Source organism: Heteronotia binoei, chromosome 13 (assembly GCF_032191835.1).
Source record: "Heteronotia binoei isolate CCM8104 ecotype False Entrance Well chromosome 13, APGP_CSIRO_Hbin_v1, whole genome shotgun sequence".
NCBI lineage: Eukaryota > Metazoa > Chordata > Lepidosauria > Squamata > Gekkonidae > Heteronotia > Heteronotia binoei.
Window position 1 is genome coordinate 61,111,771 of NC_083235.1, and position 18,712 is coordinate 61,130,482.

Consider the following 18,712-nt stretch of genomic DNA (forward strand, 5'->3'; position numbering starts at 1 on the left):
GGCCCTCCCCCCACTTCAGGGTCGTCAGAAAGCGGGGGGAGGGGAGGGAAATGTCTGCTGGGAACTCTGTTATTCCCTATGGAGATTTATTCCCATAGAAAATCATGGAGACTTGATCTGCGGGTATCCGGGGCTCTGGGGGGGGCTGTTTTTTGGGGTAGAGGCACCAAATTTTCAGTATAGCATCTAGTGCCTCTCCCCAAAATACCCACCAAGTTTCAAAAAGATTGGACCAGGGGTTCCAATTCTATGAGCCCCAAAAGAAGGTGCCCCTATCCTTCATGATTTCCTATGGAAGGAAGGGATTGAAAAGGTGTGCCGTCCCTTTAAATGTGACGGCCAGAACTCCCTTTGGAGTTCAATGATGCTTGTCACAGCCTTGATCTTGGCTCCACCCCTCATGGCTCCTGGTTCCACCCCCAAAGTTCCCAGATATTTCTTGAATTGGACTTGGCAACCCCATTGTCACCCCTGCTGTAGGGTGCATGTGTATTAAAATGACTACACATTGTTTCTTGGGCTGGCTATTACCTTGCAAGTCCTAAACAGCTAGAAACAGGGATACTTAAAGGAGCGCTATCTCTTTTACTAAGTTCATCTGAGGAGGCCCTGTTCTCTGTGCAGCCACCTTCTGAAGAAGACTGTGTGGTCACTGCAGACAGGACCTTCTCTAGTGTGGCCCCTTTATAGAGGGAATCCTCTCTGCTGCTGAGGCTTAACTTGTTGTCCTCCTCCCCCCATATTGTTTGCTGGCACACCAACACTTTCACAGGTGGGCATTGCATTCTCCCCAGGACTTTGGCCATGTAAAGGCTGCTTGTTTTGTCAGGTGCATAATGTCTGACAAAGGGGGCTGTAACCCATAGACGTTTATGCCAGAATAAGAATTTGTTAATCTTTTCAGGATTCCTCCCCCCCCCCAACAGCAGACAAATGTTCTCTGCAGTAGACTAAAGTTGGAAATAAAACTTGATTTCTGCACATCACTGAAGTCTCTACTGTGTTTATGCTTAATAGTGCCTCCTTTTCTCTCCCCCCAAGCACTGAGCATTGGTGCCAGTCAAGGTCTTGAAGGCGGAGGGCATAGTGTGGAGTCCAGGCCCTTCAGGATTATAGGACAGAGGCGTGTGGAGTATTGTATGAGGCACGTGTTGCTTCTACTTTGCTGGAGGAGGGTTAACCTTTTATTTTTCTGGCTCCCCAAAGTAGTGGCCTTATCCCCCCCCCCCCCGCCCTCCAGGTGGTGGGTTTGAATTCCTGTGCTTCCTTGTCTCTGTCTGAAACAGATTGGCCCTGGCATTAATCCTGCTGTGTGGAGGATTATCAGACCCCAGGATTAAAGGATTTTGGTACAAAGAGCTGGGGAGGGACAGGGGGGATGGGGCCTGCATGGGAACTGGGAAGGAGTGGGTGGCTGACTGACTAGGAGAAGTGGGAGGTTCTTGCTATCAAAGGGAATGCATTGCTGCTCTCTAGAGGTGGAAGGGCAACAAAGCCAGCCCCAGTACTCACTGGAGATAGTTCTTACACCACTAGCTGGGGAATATATATTCAAGCAATATATCTGAGGTCCCCAGCTACATGTTTCTGTCGCTTATTCTAACCTGATGGGGGGACATATGGAGAAGAGACTAAAATTATCAGAGGGAATGCTTAACCTGCCCCCCCAATTGTAGCACAGAATCCTTTTTATATATATAAAAACAAATTCATTAGACATTTCACAGGAATCCAGTAACTTTTCTATTTTGACGTTTGCCTCCTCCGCAGACATTTTCATAGGGGTACCATTGATTAGTCTCTTTAATGGCTTCCATCCAATCAAACATAACCACAGCCTTCTGCCAGGATTCCTTCAGTTGGTATTACAACTCCAGAGTCTTTTCTAAATATCCTGCATCAGCTCTTGCAAGCTGAATAATGAGAGCAGCTGAGCAAGTGAGCGCATGCCTCAGATTTCTATAATCGGGGGCTTAAAGAGGACTCCAGAGGATATGTTCTCTGTTGGAACCCATTGAAATGATAGAAGAACCGGAAAGTTACTAGTCTGATCACAGTGTATTTGGTCATTTACATGCAGTTTTATAATGATTTATAATTCTTTTTAAAGGTTATATGTAAAATGAGGATTATATACTACATTTGTGCAGTTGTGCTTAGTAGCATTTGCAACTGCTGTCCCTCATTTCTGGTTAACCTTTTCCCATGCTCACATATTGTGTTCTGCAGATGTGCCTCTCAGAGGGTTCTTAAATGCTTTTCTCCCAGTTGGGATCCAAAATGAAGTAAACCCAGGAAGAAAGTGATATGATTGGAGGCGGGGGAGTGAACAGAACAACTTCTCTGTCTCCCAAAATGCTGGAACTGTGGGGCATCCAGTGAAGCCAATGAGTAGTAGATTCAGGACAAACAAAAAACCCCTACTTTACGCAGAGTGATTAAAATGTAGAACTCATTGCCAGAGACTGACCAAGAGAAAGATCTTGGGGTCGTGGTAGATAACTCACTGAAAATGTCAAGACAGTGTGTGTTTGCAATAAAAAAGGCCAACGCCATGCTGGGAATTATTAGGGAGGGAATTGAAAACAAATCAGCCAGTATCATAATGCCCCTGTATAAATCGATGGTGCGGTCTCATTTGGAGTACTGTGTGCAGTTCTGGTCGCCGCACCTCAAAAAGGATATTATAGCATTGGAAAAAGTCCAGAAAAGGGCAACTAGAATGATTAAAGGGCTGGAACACTTTCCCTATGAAGAAAGGTTGAAACGCTTGGGACTCTTTAGCTTGGAGAAACGTCGACTGCAGGGTGACATGATAGAGGTTTACAAGATAATGCATGGGATGGAGAAAGTAGAGAAAGAGGTACTTTTCTCCCTTTCTCACAATACAAGAACTCGTGGGGATTCGATGAAATTGCTGAGCAGACAGGTTAAAATGGATAAAAGGAAGTACTTCTTCACCCAAAGGGTGATTAACATGTGGAATTCACTGCCACAGGAGGTGGTGGCGGCCACAAGCATAGCCACCTTCAAGAGGGGTTTAGATAAAAATATGGAGCAGAGGTCCATCAGTGGCTATTAGCCACAGTGTGTGTGTGTGTGTGTGTGTGTGTGTATATATATATATATAATTTTTTTTTTGCTACTGTGTGACACAGTGTTGGACTGGATGGGCCATTGGCCTGATCCAACATGGCTTCTCTTATGTTCTTATGATGTATTGATGGCCACAGGCATAGATGGCTTTTAAAAGGGGATTAGACGGTTGCAAGGAAGATAGATCTCCTAGTGGCTACTAGCTGTGGTGACTGAAGGGTACCTCCTTGTCCAGAGTAACTTCTTAATACCAGTGCTAGGAGGCAACATCAAGGGAACGCTTCGGTCTTTATGCCCTGTTGTTCGCCCTCCAGAGGAACTTGTTGGCTGCTGTATGAGCAGAATGCTAGACTGAATGCAGGGCCAGAGTAAGGCCAACCGATGGCCTAAGCGTAGCCCAGCAGTGGTGCCCCTCGGCCCTTCCGGTGCTTAACTGACAAGACATGAAGATGCTGTAAGTGTGAAGGTGAAATTAAGAGATTAAACATTCAGGTTTTTTCCCAGGCCAGATTCTACAACTACATTAAATATAAACTTTATTCTTATTTCTTTAACACTAAATAGCAGTATGCAATATAAAATGTTATTTACTTATAATTAGGGCAACAGGAAAAAATGCAAATTTTCAGAACTTCCAAATACATTTTTAAATAAAGTTATAAGGGGAAATGCAATAATAAAGGGGAAAATGCAAATGTAAAAATTTATTGAAAACTATTTTTAATCACCTTTCCAAAGATTATAAAGGAAGCTATGATCTGATATTATCTCTATTGAAAGTACGTGATCTTGACAGCATACTTTTCCATTCTGAAAATCCTCTTTCTATAGAAATCAATGTCGGTGGACAATTTTAAAAAAACATATTCTAAGGCGAAATCGTTATTTGTATGAAACAAAAACGTCTTTTATTCCATTGTTTTCTAACCTTGATGATATATAGCATTTCAATGAACATGGATCAAAAAATGTAAAATTATTTCTTATTGTTGCCTATTTATAACCGTATTTATACTTTAAAAAGTTTTCTCCTACATTTTTAATTGCAACGTCGAGTCCTCAAAACAAATCTGGCATAACAGATCCAGGGCCCAGGGGGAACAAGACATTTTTTCCAGGGCTCCTTTCTCAGAGAGGTCAGTTTCCCAAGACCTTCAGGATTTTGAACTTTGCCAAAAGATCTGGTCAAAGCCAAAGCTACTCAGCTGATGCCCTTAGCACACCTCCTTGACCTTACAATCTCCTGTATCTTCTCCCCCCCCCCCCACAACAGGCACCCTGTGAGGTGGGTAGGGCTGAGACGGCTCTCACAGCAGCTGCCCTTTCAAGGACAACTCCTGCAATAGCAATGGCTGACCCAAGGCCATTCCAGTAGCTGCAAGCGGAGGAGTGGGGAATCAAACTTGGTTTTCCCAGATAAGAGTCCACACAATCACTACACCAAACTGGTTCAATACTACATGGGAAAGAACCTTCTTGAGGTGATGCCAATGCGAGCATGCCAACCCCCTCAACCCTGGCATGAGGCTTTTCATTTAAGAATACAAATGTCCATCCTGGGTTACCAGGTAGCAACTGTTGCCACAATCCTACTTTATATAGTTGACATCTCTTGACTAGACATCATCATATCTTCTGCTTTCTCTAAGGGGTCGCACAGATCAACCCTACTGTGATCCACAGATAGCCTTCATGGAGAATGCATGATCCTACCAGATCCTGCCTTTATCACCCAGGTGAATTAAACTTTTTACAGGAGTCAGGAGATTCTCCTCCGTTCCTTCTGCCCATATCCTAACCACCCCAGGGGGAGAGAGTAACAGACCTCCTGAGGGCCCTCAGAATCCACCCCCAGTGTACAAAACCCATCAGAAAAATGTACAGTCGTTTCATTTTGTAAACAGCCCCAAATAAAGGAAGATGCTGTCCAGCTTGACCATCAGCTGCACCATTCAACAGTGCATATCCCATACCTGCAAAGCAAGCAACTTTCTGGTTCCAGCAGGTATCATGGCCCACTCAGTGAGAAGTGCGGCCACTACCATAACCTTTGGTCATCAAACCTTAGTGGAAGAAATATGCAAGGTGGCAACATGGTCTTCAGCCTTGACATTCATTATACACTACAAACTTAATTCTTTCTCATCAGCTGACACTTTGGATGTAGAGTGGCACAGAATGTGGTGGAAAACCATCAATTTCCACTTGTCCCTGGGACCCTGCTATTGAAAGTCGCATTCCAAGATGACCTCCTCCTCGATGTGAGAACGGAACTTTGAATATTCACTGTGAGGATTCCTTCTGTTCTGCGATTAGGAGGGCATCTTGACCCCTACCAACCCAGTAAGAATGTCTAGAAAAGCAGGATCCTGAGTCTGACTAATCCACTGGGATCTAACTGAAGGGAAGATGCCTGGTGGCTGTAATCCCCCTGTCACAAGCGGGACCAGGAAGGGCCTACTGGCTGCTACCACTCTGGTAAGGGTCTATCTGGGAGGACCCAGATCACCACCCAACCTGTGTCTTCCTTAATAAAACACCGTCTATCTGTGACTGAAGAGACATGAGGACCCAAGCAGTATAACAATAAGTTTATTGCAAGTGCTCAGAACAAGTGGTTTTTATTCTTGGTGCAACTGTGGAAATGAAAAAAACTATAGAAGTGGTGCAAAGAAATAAGAAAAGCCCTAAGCAACTACCGTAGCTAGACATTCCCTTCCTCTAATGCTGATAGACTGACCATTCCTTGGTTGAGGGAACCCTCCTGCTGCAGCCTTTTCAGAGAGAACACCCTGACTTGCAGCCTTTCCTGGGAGAGCAACCCTTCCTCTGTAGCTGGGTCTTTTATTTCCTTCCTTTCAGGTCCCACCCCTCTGGGCAAGTTTTCCCTCCAAAATTACTGCCCACCCAACCAGAGGGACACAAGGAGTCCTGGGAAATGTAGGCTCAGTTATTACTCCAATACAGGCTTCCCTGGAGCCTGCAGGCTACACTAGGCCTAGGACCATGACACCCCCATTCATGTATTTTCTCTGGTTATCATCTGTTATGCTTCTCACAGTGAGCTCAGTTCTGGTTGTTCTGTTCTGTTCCTTTCTGTTGTTGGAATAATTAGCTTGTGAAGTGACCACTCTGATCCAGGGTGACTCCCATTCCAAGATGCCCTCCTAATAGGGTTGCCAAGTCTTACCTGGCAGCTGGCAAGGGATCTTCCTCGTGTGTACAGCGTAATACGTCACCTGGAAGTGATGCTACCATGCTCAGCATGTCACAGGGGTGCTGTGGCACTAGGGGAGAAACTCTATGGTTATCATAGAGCTTTCCCCCAAGTGCTAGAGTGTCCCCCCCCCCCTTGTGATGTGCCTGGTAGGATAACCTCATTTCTGGGTGATGTCATTGGGTCGGGCATGTTGCTGCACACCAGTGCTCTTTGAGATGGGTTCTATCCGCTGGCCAGTTCTGTGGCGGTGGGTTGGAGGCTCTGAAATTGGAGGAAATTTGTCCCCCAGTGGGAGGCTGGGAACCATATCTCCAAATGTCAAAGCAGAAGGAACCCTCACAGTGAGTATCCAAGGTTCTGTTTTGTGAAACAACCGATAGAGATGAGGGGAAGAAATCCAGTGTTTCTGCAACTTCATATATGTTTAAATAACGTTGAAGGATGGAGCGCTTTCTTTCTGCAGCTTTTTCTATTGCCCATCAGTGCTCCTGATGCCATTGACTTTGTGGTAGCCTTCAGTTATCTTGCTCCCCAGTTCAGTGATTTGGGGAAGGTAGCCTTTTTCCTTGCCCAGGTGGCCAAGAAGTATGAATTTTTGTGATGCAAAGGAGTTAGGGGAGTTACACCGTGAATTAACAGCAGTTGGCATTATTTGTACTGAGCTGTCTCATGTGGATTTCAGATTCTTTGCAGAAGCTTTTAAAATTACTGCTTTCTTTTACTTAGCAGACTAAAACATTCTCTTTCAACTAAGGGATTTTATCTCTTAAATGTTTTTTGATCTGTTTCTGGCCCGAGGTCAACTTTAATTTAGACTGCTTGATTGTGATTGTATGGTGGTGTTATGCCCTGTCTAAATGGCATTGGCTTCTGTTTTTTAGTGACTTCTTTTAGTGGTTTTCTCAGTAACAGCTTTATTTTGTTTTTGTTTTTAGTTGAAAATTGATTCAGACTGGTATTTGAGGAGGTGGTCTGTATGTTTTCTAAATAATATTTTAAATATCATTGTATAATTTAATGTATTGATTATGTTGTTAGCCGCCCTGAGCCTGCTCCGGCGGGGAGGGTGGGATATAAATAAAATGATGATGATGATGATGGTGAAATAAACAAAATATAATAGAAAGTCCTTCTTGTGAAGGGATGCAGAGGTTACACCTGTTGTATGATTTCTCAGCAAGTTAGCCAGCAGTTGTGACAGAGGAAACTGGTAGGCAGACCCGTCTTCTTTTTACCCGAGCTATGATCTAATATCCCTGTTACTATGAGGGCTAGAAACTTTAAAAGAGGCAATCTAATATCACACAGTAAAATGCCACATTTGCCTCAGCAGAGCACAGTTGCATGCAACCTTTTGAATGGGAGGAGGCCAGGTATAGCTTACCAGTCTTGCCTTCCTAGGTGGGTGATGCAGCCTAGAGAAAAGGGTCGTGTTGCCCACTGCTTAGAGAAGTGGTCTCGAACTGTGTCTGTCAGAAAGATTCATGGGTGCTGGTTCTAATTCCCGTTTATAGAGTTGGGCAAAAGGAAGCAAGAGTCCTGCTGGCTTCCTCATTCTACCTCTGCAGCCCGGCTGCTTTTTTGCATTTTCCATACACATACACAACAGTCTTTGGCTTCTGTATACACTATACTTTCATACACCTTCCTCTTATGCAGCAACTGTTGCTATGCAACAGCCCAGCTTGCTAGATGCTTAAAGCTCTAATAATGCAGCCTGATAAAACCAGCCTAAAAATACCCCTTGTCCAAACCTCCCCTGGGCAGCTGGGAGAAGTGGCTGGGATGGAGCCGGGGGGAACCTAGGAAAAAGTTCTCAAACTGAATTGGCCTGTGAAATGGCTTTGCGCGTCTCGTCAGCTGTACAGTATACTAGTAATAATTTCCTGGCAGGGTGCTGGGATTGGCCAGGCTCAGTGCGTGGGAGACTCTACTGTTCCTTCTGCTCCAGCCGGACTGGGGATCCCTCCATTGGTGTCTCTCCCCTGCCTCCCACTAGGAAGAGGAGGCGACGGCAGCTGCTGCTGCTGCTTGCAGAGTTGCTTGGTGCTGCAGATCTGGCCCTCCAGAGGCTCCAGCCTCTTAGCTATACCTTCTGGCTGCTGGCTGTGTCCTAGGCCCATTCTGTCTACATTATGGGCACAGTCAGTGAGCTTTGTGCTTCCAGTTTCCAAGCCTTCCTCCTCTGTCCCTCTGCCTTAGCCAGTAAGTCAGGTAAGTGCTTGATAAATCCTTTTCAGGTGATGCTTGCTGATGGCAAGAAAATTTGAGTTACAGGAAGGGGGGAAAGAAAGTGCATGTATGGGAGAGGGTTAGTTGTCTTTTGTGATTACCTTTCTCCTCCCCCCCCCCTTTTTTTTCCCTGGTACTGAGTTCTTTTGCAAGGTGAGTCATGGTAGGAATAGTTTGCTGGTGTCTCCTGAGTCATGGTTGCTGGTGGGAAGGGGTCTGGACCACAGCTTTTTTGCATTTTAGCTGTGTGTAGCTTCCCTCTGCATCTTGCTGAGATTCAGTTCCTGATGGTCTTGTGTTGTCTGAGAGCTTATAAACTCAAAAGGGGCATTGGTGCCTTTGGTTGGGAAGCTTGGGTAGTCTGTTCTTAAGGGCCTATGTAATCTCTCGAGTAAAAGTGCAGTGAAGATGAATTCATGTTTAGTTACAAGCCGTATGGTGGCTCAGTGGTAGAGCATCTGCTTGGTAAGCAGAAGGTCCCAGGTTCAATCCCTGGCATCTCCAACTAAAAAGGGTCCAGGCAAGTAGGCATAAAAAAACCTCAGCTTGAGACCCTGGAGAGCCGCTGCCGGTCTGAGTAGACAATACTGACTGATGGACCGGGGGTCTGATTCAATATAAGGCAGCTTCATATGTTCATATCTGCTTTGGATTCTGGGTGAGAATGTTATCTCATGCACAGGGGAGACTTATGCTGGATGCAAACTTTGGCCCACATTACAAGTGACGTTTTCCTTATTCATACTTCCGGTTGTACACTTCTCTGTATATATTTGTGTGTGCATTATTATTGTTTAAAAAAAAGGTCCCTTGTGCTGTCTTCACACATGAATCTGTACATTTTTTTCTTCTTTTTGTGTAGGTAATTGAAGTAACCCTTGTGAATTGTGTAAAGAGATAGTTCTCCCACTGACTTAGTTGGATTTCTGTCTGTGGGACTGTGGCTGTGACCTCTTTCTTGACCTCTCTAGGGACCATGTACACTCTCCAACCTCATGTGTGCTGTAATGGGCCATGAACTCTGGCTGAGCAATTTGGGGTTTGCTTTATGGAGTATGAGGGATAAACTGGGATTATATTAAATAGAATCTGCTTCTTGGGTCTTAGCCTCTCTCCATTCTTAGCCTGTCCTTTATTTTTAAAATGTATTAGCTAGCTCACCACAGGGAGATGGTTTACAATAAAATCAGTGGTGTGCCTCCAGTCACACAGTTCCAAAGGCTTAATGGTGCTTTAGTTTTTGGAAGAGGGGCTCTTTGGAAGATTTCTTTCCCTCTTTGTAGACCTCTGCTTTGCCGCAGTGCTGATCCTGAGGGTCTGCTGAGGCACAGAAATTTGGGGGGGGGGGGGGCTCAGTGGACTGTAGTGGGAGGGGAGAGGGAAAGTTCCTCCTTCACAAAATCTGCCATGAGTGCTATATTGCAGTAATATACGGTAAAGTGCTGTACAGAGAAGACAGAACGAACAGTATAATGGTATACCCTGTCTGAATTGTCAGGAGGAAGGGCTGCTTCTGAGTTGGCTGGCTACATGGCTACAGTTTGGTGATTGATGAAAATTCACCTGATAATTTGCTGCCTGTCTGTATAGAGCTTAGAATCAGGTGGGTAGCTGTGTCGTTCTGAAGCAACAGAACATAGTTTGAATCCAGTGGTATTTTTGAGACCAACAAAGTTTAACAAAGATCAAACTTTGTTGATCTTAAAGGTGCCACTGGACTCGGGGACTTCGTTGTATAGAGCTTGTGCCAGTACAAATAACTGAACAGACAGCATTGGGTTTGCCTCTGTCACACAGAAAGAAAACCGGATGGGTGGAGGGGACTGGTTTGGCTGACAGTGTTTGTGGTTTGTTTGTGTGAATGTGTGGAAACCACACACACACACACACACCCAAGTTGTTTCAGTTATAGTTAGAGGATTCTTTGCCAAGCCTCCTAAAGTAAGGTCAACTTAGATGGCTGAGATTCATACCCACTGCAAATTGTTTAGAACAGCTAGGGACTCTTCCGTGATCCTTAGCACCCGGTTCTTAACTTTTTAAAGAAGAGTAAGTCCTGGTCTCTCTCGTCTCTATAAGAAAGTGTTTTAAAAGAATGATTTCTGGTTATGACTTTAGGAACCATAGTTGGTCTCGCTGCCAAGAGGTGTTGATGCTTCTTTCCGGGTCTCTCCCGTCGTCACCTTAACTCCCCTGCCATTTAGACCACCACCCCTCCCACCACGTTTTGAGCCATCTTCCACTTTCCTCAACAGATGTAAGATCTGGTCCTCCCAACTACTTTTTTTGTAAATAGCAGGAATCCAGGATCCTGATTTGGAGTAGGCTCATGACTGAGTGTGCGTGTGTAAAAGCATTTTCCCTGTGCAATTTTTTTTTAACCTGCAATGACACAAAAGAACCGTTGCTTTCTTTCTTAGGGCAAATGTGTAGGCACTATTACTTATATATTTGGCTTAGACAAAACCAGTCGCACCTGTACAGGGCTACTTAAGGGTTGGAAAGTGGCTCATTACCCCCCCCCCCCCCCGAATATTGTAATCTGAATTGGATTGCTATGAGTTGCTCTTGGTGTCAAGTCTGTTTGGCCCCGACATTCTGGCAGATTGAAAGAACGTCCAGTTCATTTCCTAAAGAAAATGAAATCAGAATTCTGCAGTCCAAATGAAGCATGCCAGTATGAGAGCCGGTGTGATGTGGTACTTAGAATGTTGGACAATGATCTGGGAGGCCAAGGTTCAAATCCCCGCTCTGCCATGTAAACTTGCTGGACCAGTCATACTCTCTCAGCCTTACCTACCTCACAGGGTTGTTGTGAGGTTAAAATGGAAGAGAGAAAAAATTATGTAAGCCACCTTGAGTTCTCCATTGGGGAGACAGTTTGGATATAAATGAAATAAAAACGTGTACTGCTTTTATTGACGTTACCCACCTTCCTTGGGTCCCAGTTTTGGGGAGAAAGTTGGGTTTATACTTGTTTTAAATGAATATGTCAATCCACCCTTTCGATAAGAAGTTGCTTGCAGAAGTGTGGAACCCTGTTGTAGATTATCTGAGTGAATATAAATTTTTGCCTAGAAATAATGAATATAGATTGTGGCTTATGTTGTAATGGTGTGTTCTTCCTTCTCACGTGATTTATTTATACTGTTGATACTTTATATGTTGTGCATATGTAGAGTCATGAAGTACCCTGATCAACTAGATCATGGTGCTGGTATTAGAGATCAGGCTCCCATCCTTTGATGGGACTCCATTGATGCCCACATCAAAGGTGAAGAGCTTGGGGGTATTTCAGGATGCCTCTCTAACTATGGAGGCCCAGGTTACCACCACTGCCAGATCGGCCTTTTTCCATCTGAGGCGGGTCAGACAGTTGGTCCCATATCTCATCCCTCCCGACCTGGCCACAGTAACCCATGCAATGGTCACTTCCAGGTTAGATTATTGTAACTCTCTCTACGTGGGGCTGCCCTTGACCCTCCTCCGGAAACTCCAGTTGGTGCAGAATGTGGCTGTTGACTTCGTCGCCTGTACGGGCACGGATCCATCTTGTGCTTGGTGAACTGCACTGGCTGCCCATTGAGTACCAGATCCGGTTCGAGGTGTTGGTACTTATCTTTAAAGCCCTAGACAGCCAGGGGCCAGCATACTTCAGGACTGCCTCTCCCTGTATGAGCCCCGTAGGTCCTTATGATCAGCAAACCAACAACTTTTGGTAATACCCGGCCCCGGAGACGTCCATCTGGCCTCAACAAGGGCCAGGGCCTTTTCAGCCCTGGCCCCTGCCTGGTGGAATTAGCTCCCCGTGGAGATCCGGGCCCTGCGGAATCTGCTTCAGTTCTGCAGGGCCTGTAAAACAGAGCTCTTTTGCCAGGCTTTCAGCTGAGGCAGTGGCTGTCACTCGTCACAGGCCTCTCCCCCTCATTCCATCCCAGCGCTACAATATTCTGGATCTGGACAATAGGTCACATCTGTGAGGGAGAATTCTCCCACCTTAGTCTTTGTAATCTTAGATTTTTATATTTTTAAATTGGTCTTTTACTGTTTTTACTGTTGACTGTTTTTATGACATAACCCACCCTGAGCCTGTTCTACGGGAAGGGCAGGCTAAAAACGGAAATAAATAAATAAATAAATGTTCTCTTTTTCAACAAGATTTTTAGTGTTTGTAGTTTTTCTTTTTAGTCTTTAGATTATGCTTCTCCTCTCTCTTTTGTATTTGTAATGGAAAAATTCTCTCAATAAAAATTATTATGCAAAAAAAAAAGTCTCGCTATCTTTTCATTCAGTCTGATAAAATACTTTTTGTGATTCCTGCTCACAGACGCCTACATTTACAGATATAGATTGAGTAAAACATTGCCTACATTTAAAAATATTAATTCTGTGACACCGACATTGCAACCACTGTCTCAGCTGAAGCTTGCAGCCTGGCAATACTGTGGAACTGGCCAATGGCTGGCATGCTAGACTAGGAGAAGACTGTCATCCTCCAGTGGCTTGGAAAGAGGGCACAGCTGGCATTTCTCATGAAGGAGGTAAGGGGGAAATCCAAATGGCTGATTTGCTCTGTTCTCCTTACCTCCGCAGATGTCGGGGAGATCCATTTCCCAGACGGTTAGCTAGCTGCATCCCCAGCGGTGAAACAGAAGGGGATTCTGACTGGGCAGGAACTGTGGAAAGCTGAAGCCAGATGGTGTCCATGGAAACCAGGCCTCTAATTTGCACAACCAAGAAGATCCAGGCAAAGCATGATATAGGTCATGTCTCAGCTGTAATTGAATGGGAGGGGGACAATGGGCATTTCTTTGTGTACCCTCCACCTTAGAGAAGTTGGGGCTTGGGAGCAGAAGGTGCTGCTGCTAAAGGGGTTGGCCTGAGTGGGTACCTTCTGGCATGAAATTTGCTGGTTGCGTGAGGCAATAGCAACAGGCGGCTGTCATCAGGAAAACAGGATGCGGTAGGCACAGCAGCCGAAGGCAGGAAGTTGTAGTAGGGCATTTTAAACCTTGCGCTGATTAAAAAAAAAAAAATAACTGGAAACCCTGAATGTGTGTCTGACAATGTTTTAAACTGGGGAGTGATCCAGAGCTCTTTCCAGAGTCATCCTTGCTTTTTAATCGCTCCTTTTAAAAATTCAAGCTTTTTGTAGGTCCTCAGCTCAGCTTGCAGTTAGAGAGAATTTATGTCTTAACAGCCTTCCAGGCTACATCCACATGGGCGGTTTTCTCTAATGGGGTTTGCAAACCGCAGCTGGGATTTTTCTGAGAGCATCTACACAACCTTACATCTTTTTAGGCTTTTCTCCATCCCCAGTGTGTTATTTCTTAAGCCTGGTTTAGTACCATTTTCCTGGAAATAATATAGCTCAAGTCTGTTTCTTTTCTTGGTCTGCCTGGAAGCAGTTCTGAATGATTCAGTAGCTGCACATGGTTTCCACAAACATATTTTGATTTTTGTACTGAGGCTGATTACCTATTTAGCTGCTCTCTAGCCACCTATAAGAAAGGTGTTGGTTGTAGTTGTGGCCAGGGAAGAAGAAATGGAAGGGGAGGGACGGTGGCTCAGTGGTAGAGCATCTGCTTGGGAAGCAGAAGGTCCCAGGTTCAATCCCTGGCATCTCCAAAAAAGGGTCCAGGCAAATAGGTGTGAAAAACCTCAGCTTGAGACCCTGGAGAGCCGCTGCCAGTCTGAGAAGACAATGCTGACTTTGATGGACCGAGGGTCTGATTCAGTATAAGGCAGCTTCATATGTTCATATGTGTTCATATGTACCCATTGAATGCCCAATAACGGGAAAAGAACAGAATCTTTTTTAAAAGGTTCATAGGTGCAGGCTTATGTACAAGGATACTGCAAATATGTTTCCTTGACTTTTTATCAGTGACATCTAGAGTCATGGCTTTCTTTAATTTTCTTTCAAATAACTTTTTGATCTGGGTGCCCTGCTGTCTGTCTTTGGGCTGCTGTCAGGATGTGATGCTCATAGGCTGAGTAAGAATTTGGCACTAGATCAGCCAGAATCACAGGGTGAGTCCAGAATGATTCACATGTATGTCCTTCCAGAAGTCCTAGAGAAGAAAGAGTACCCTGAAGGTGAACTCAACATTTCCCATAAAAATAAATGTGTAATACATTTTGCCAACAGAATGCATTATAGGAGTTATGCTAGCACATGCCTTTGTTCTAAGGAAGGAGCTTCTTCCGTATGCTTTCCTCTGCTGATTGTGTGTGTTTTGTGTGATAGAGTAACAATGCCATTCTCTGTCCAGCAGAGGGCCAACTTTCCCTTGTATGCCGCTTTTGCTTGCCTTGAGTTTGAATTGCAGGTCAGTCCGTAGATATCCTGGAAACGTCTTAAGTACATGATACAGTGTACTTATCTGAATGGTCTACCTTCATACATAATTAGGAGTGGGAGAGCTGTTGGTTCTTAGTTCTCCTTATTTTTGAAAATCTTGGAACACTTTGTGTATTGCCTCACTAGCCATAAGTGCATCTGTCTGATATTGCTCACAAATAGGGTTGCCAATTTCCAGGTGGTGGCTGGAGGTCTCCCTTTATTACAGCTGATCTCCCTGTGTCAGGGATTGGTTTCACGTAGAGAAAATAGCCATTTTGGAAGGAGGGCTCTATGGCATTACATCCCATTGAAGTCCCTCCCCAAACCCCTCCCTCCTCAGGCTCTGCTCCAAAAATCTCCTGATATTTGCTAACCAGGAGCTGGCAGTCCTACTCACAAACCATTATATTGCCATCCATGCTTTTCCTGTTATGTACTGTATGTGTGTTGTGGTGGTTTTCTTGGCTTTAAATGGGATTGCTTAACAATACTTGTACAGGTGGAATGGCAAAGTGCTTTTGTACTATCTGAAGAGGAGTTTTCTGTGATGTGAGTGCTGATTTGGCTGCTGACTTTTCCCACTTTTTGCTTCCTTCTTGCATTACACACCTGCACCTCCAGCATTACGTTTCTTGCAGCATAGCTTCTTCTGCTGTATTAGAACTTGCTTTTCAATTTTTTTCTCAGAACTGCTGTATTTTCTCAAAAGGAAGACGAACCTGAATATAAGAAAAGCACTGTAAAAAATGTTACACACACACACACATTATTGCACCTAAGTGTAACTTGTAAGCAACTGTAAAATAACCTCTGGCATACCAGGAGGGGGGAATTAATCTTGCATTTGGATAAATGCTGTATGATAGCATAGAACAATTATTATGAATGTGTCAAAACAGCTATGTATTAATGACAAACTTTTTGCTGCATTGGTTGCCAGCTGCAAACATTTGTTAGGTTTGGGATGTAGTGACTGCAAGCTGTGGCTGTATATAGCATAATTGGAATTCTGCTGGGTACATGGCATATTCTAATACATTTCCCAAGTTGTAATTCCGCTGTTCAGATTTTTGTAAAGGACAAGAACTTTTATGACAGCGGTGCTTGTGTGTATGTGAGCAGACCTCAGATTCAGTGGGAGCTCACAGGAGTGCAGCTCCTGCACCTTTCTGAGAGTTCCTCCCCGTCCTTCTGAGAGTTCCACCTCCTTGTCCATTGAATAGTATGTGCAGCTGCATAACAGTCCCTGGATGAGCTCCACCACCTGTTTTTCTACAAAATGCTGTATGTGAGTAACAATAAATGCAGGAGTTGGGCTTAACTGCCTTCATATTTTGTTGGATATGCTTATCAGTACTGTTTGTATTATACACAAATAGTTCATTTGTGGAAACACATTTATACTTCTGTACTGGCCATCTGTGGATGAGTATTGACTGTGAAGTATGGGAATAGTTATAAGACTGGAGGTTGCCAACTAGTTTGATCCAGTAGGTACTCTTGGTTTTTTGAGAATCGGTAATGGTTTACCACCACAAAATGTCTGGCATGGGGGCATGGGGCAGTCACAGCCAGGTTCTTGGGGTGGGGGTGAGTTAGGCTCACGTAGTCCATTGCTCCTCATGATGAAGGATAGTGGAAGCAAGGGGCCCCAGCGGATAAGAAAAGCTGCACTGTGGTTGGCTGCCCTTATTTATCTATGGAAGAATGTGCAAAGTCTGGTTCCTTCCGTCAGCCCCTCTCCCCTGAACCTTTAGAGCCATCTGTACAAACAAGATATCCTCCAAATTAAATTGACATTTCAGTTCCTAGTCGGACACTGACACACCTTCATTCCTAAGCTTTCCTTTAATAGCTGGTTATTTTCCTATCCTGTTTATTGTCCAAACAAATGCTGTACATTTGTGGGATAATAATTCTGAGCTTGTAGGTTAAAGTACTTATCAGTCTCAAGGTATGCTGTAATGATCAGTATCCAGCATCCTTATTCTTTTGCTCTCAACTTTGTGAGAAGTGGCGCTTTCTGCTGCTGTGGAGCTTCCAGACAGGGCAGCTCTTGTCCACTTGCATTTGCTTTAATCGGACTATAGTTTTTCCTCTCTGGCCTTGAGCATGAGGGGTTAACTGCTGTCTAAAGCAATAGGGGATCAGCACAGGAACAGGGCGTTGCTGGTTATCTCAGTTGCTGTTTGGGTTGTAATGACGCCTGTCCCTATCCGGCCCAGGCAAGGGCTGCTGATTGGCTGGGATAAACCTGACTCATTCCAGGAAGCAGCAGTCAGTAAGCTAGACTCAGGTGTCTATCCAGCTAAGCTGTACTACCGCTGAACAGACAACCATCAGTGGTCCTCGGTCTCTTGGTGCTGCTGGCAGCATGGTGCTTAGAATGGAGAATGGTGAGCTTGTGTTGGGGGGAACTTCCATGCTTCCTCACTGGGCAAGGAGAGTCCTTTGAAACATTTGTTTGCCTAGGGTGGTGGGGACTCTAAAGTCTATCCTGGTGCTGTACGGAGGATCGCTTCTTTTGAAGGGCTTACCCTATATCCTATGCCTTGTGTGTGTATGTGTTTTAGTCCTACCGCGAATGGTACCCTAATGTACTGTTGGTAGAAAAGTTCTTTGAGACTCTGACTAATAACTGGCTGTGTGTTCCATTTTCACATTATGCTGGCTGGGGATGGGGAGGGGGACTGCTTTTCAGAGCTGCTGCACAAAAATGGAAGAGGGGTTACAATTTAAATGTGGACAGGACTGCCAACTGATCCCATGAAACTAGCTGTGGATTAGATTATGAGGGATTTCACCCTTCTCTTGCATGTGTGGGATGAGCCAAGATTTTCACTGTACTTGAAGGGTGAGAGTTTCTGTTGGCAGCTCTTGAGCTGCATGCTCTGGCGTGTCTCTGGTACAAGACACTGCCTGCCTGTTCTGGTTACACCTCAGCCCTCAGGCATCAAGAGGCTGCTGGGAGTTGAGCAGGTGGGCAAGTAAAGCAACATGTTTCTTCTCATGTATTTGGGGGCTGGACTTCTGCTTCTTTAGCTCCACAGCTTGTGTGCACAGGGTGATAATGTGACTGCCACACAAGCACATAATCAGGGCTTTTTTTTTTTTAGCAGGAACGCACAGGAACTAGGCTTCCCAACCCTCCCGCCCTGGCGGGGGACCTCAGGATTTCCACCCTCTTCCCCCTCTCCCCCAAAAAATGGAAGCGGGGGAGGGGGGGAAACGGCGCCAGGGAGCATGGCGAGCCGCCCCATCCTGGAGCGGGCGAGGCCGCCGCGCCGCTGCCGCCCCCTCCCCGCCCACCGCAGCTGCTCCTCCGAGATGGGCCCAGGTTGAGCCCATTTGGAGGAGCAGCCAAGAGACGGCAGCAGCACAGGCAAAACCAGAGAAGGGAGGGCGGAGGCAGGCCAGGAGCATGGCGAGCCGTGAATCCGGGCCCTTCTAGGACCCGGATTCATGGCTCGCCACGCCCCCGGCCCGCCTCCACCCCCCCTCCGATTCCACCCCAGAGGCGGAGCGGAGCAGGCGAGGCCGCCGTGCTGCTGCTGCCTCTTCTCCGCTCGCCGTGGCTGCTCCTCCGAGATGGGCTCAGGCTGAGCCCATTTCCGAGGAGCAGCCATGGCGAGCGGAGAAGTGGCGGCAGCGGCGCGGCGGCATCGCCCGCTTCGAGACGGGGCGGCTCTCCACGCTCCCTGGCGCCGTTCCCCCCCCTCCCCTAGCTCCACCCCAGTGTCTCCTGGCTCCACCCCCAAAGTCTCCTGGCTCCACCCCCAAAGTCCCCAGATATTTCTGGGGTTGGACTTGGCAACCCT

General features: G+C 45.7%; 1 protein-coding gene across 4 annotated transcripts in view; it reads left to right on the plus strand.

Moving 5' to 3' along the window:
• Nucleotides 1-18,712, plus strand: part of CYTH1 (cytohesin 1) — a 64,982-nt gene that overhangs the window by 7,731 nt on the left and 38,539 nt on the right. The window contains exon 1 of one of the 4 annotated variants that reach the window (XM_060252227.1): nucleotides 17,126-17,290. The exons of the other annotated variants lie outside the window; for them this stretch is intronic. Coding sequence (XP_060108210.1) covers nucleotides 17,269-17,290 — 22 coding nt within the window. The 5' untranslated portion in view covers nucleotides 17,126-17,268. Of the gene's footprint in view, nucleotides 1-17,125; nucleotides 17,291-18,712 lie in introns of those variants that run through there. 4 annotated transcript variants of the gene reach the window in all.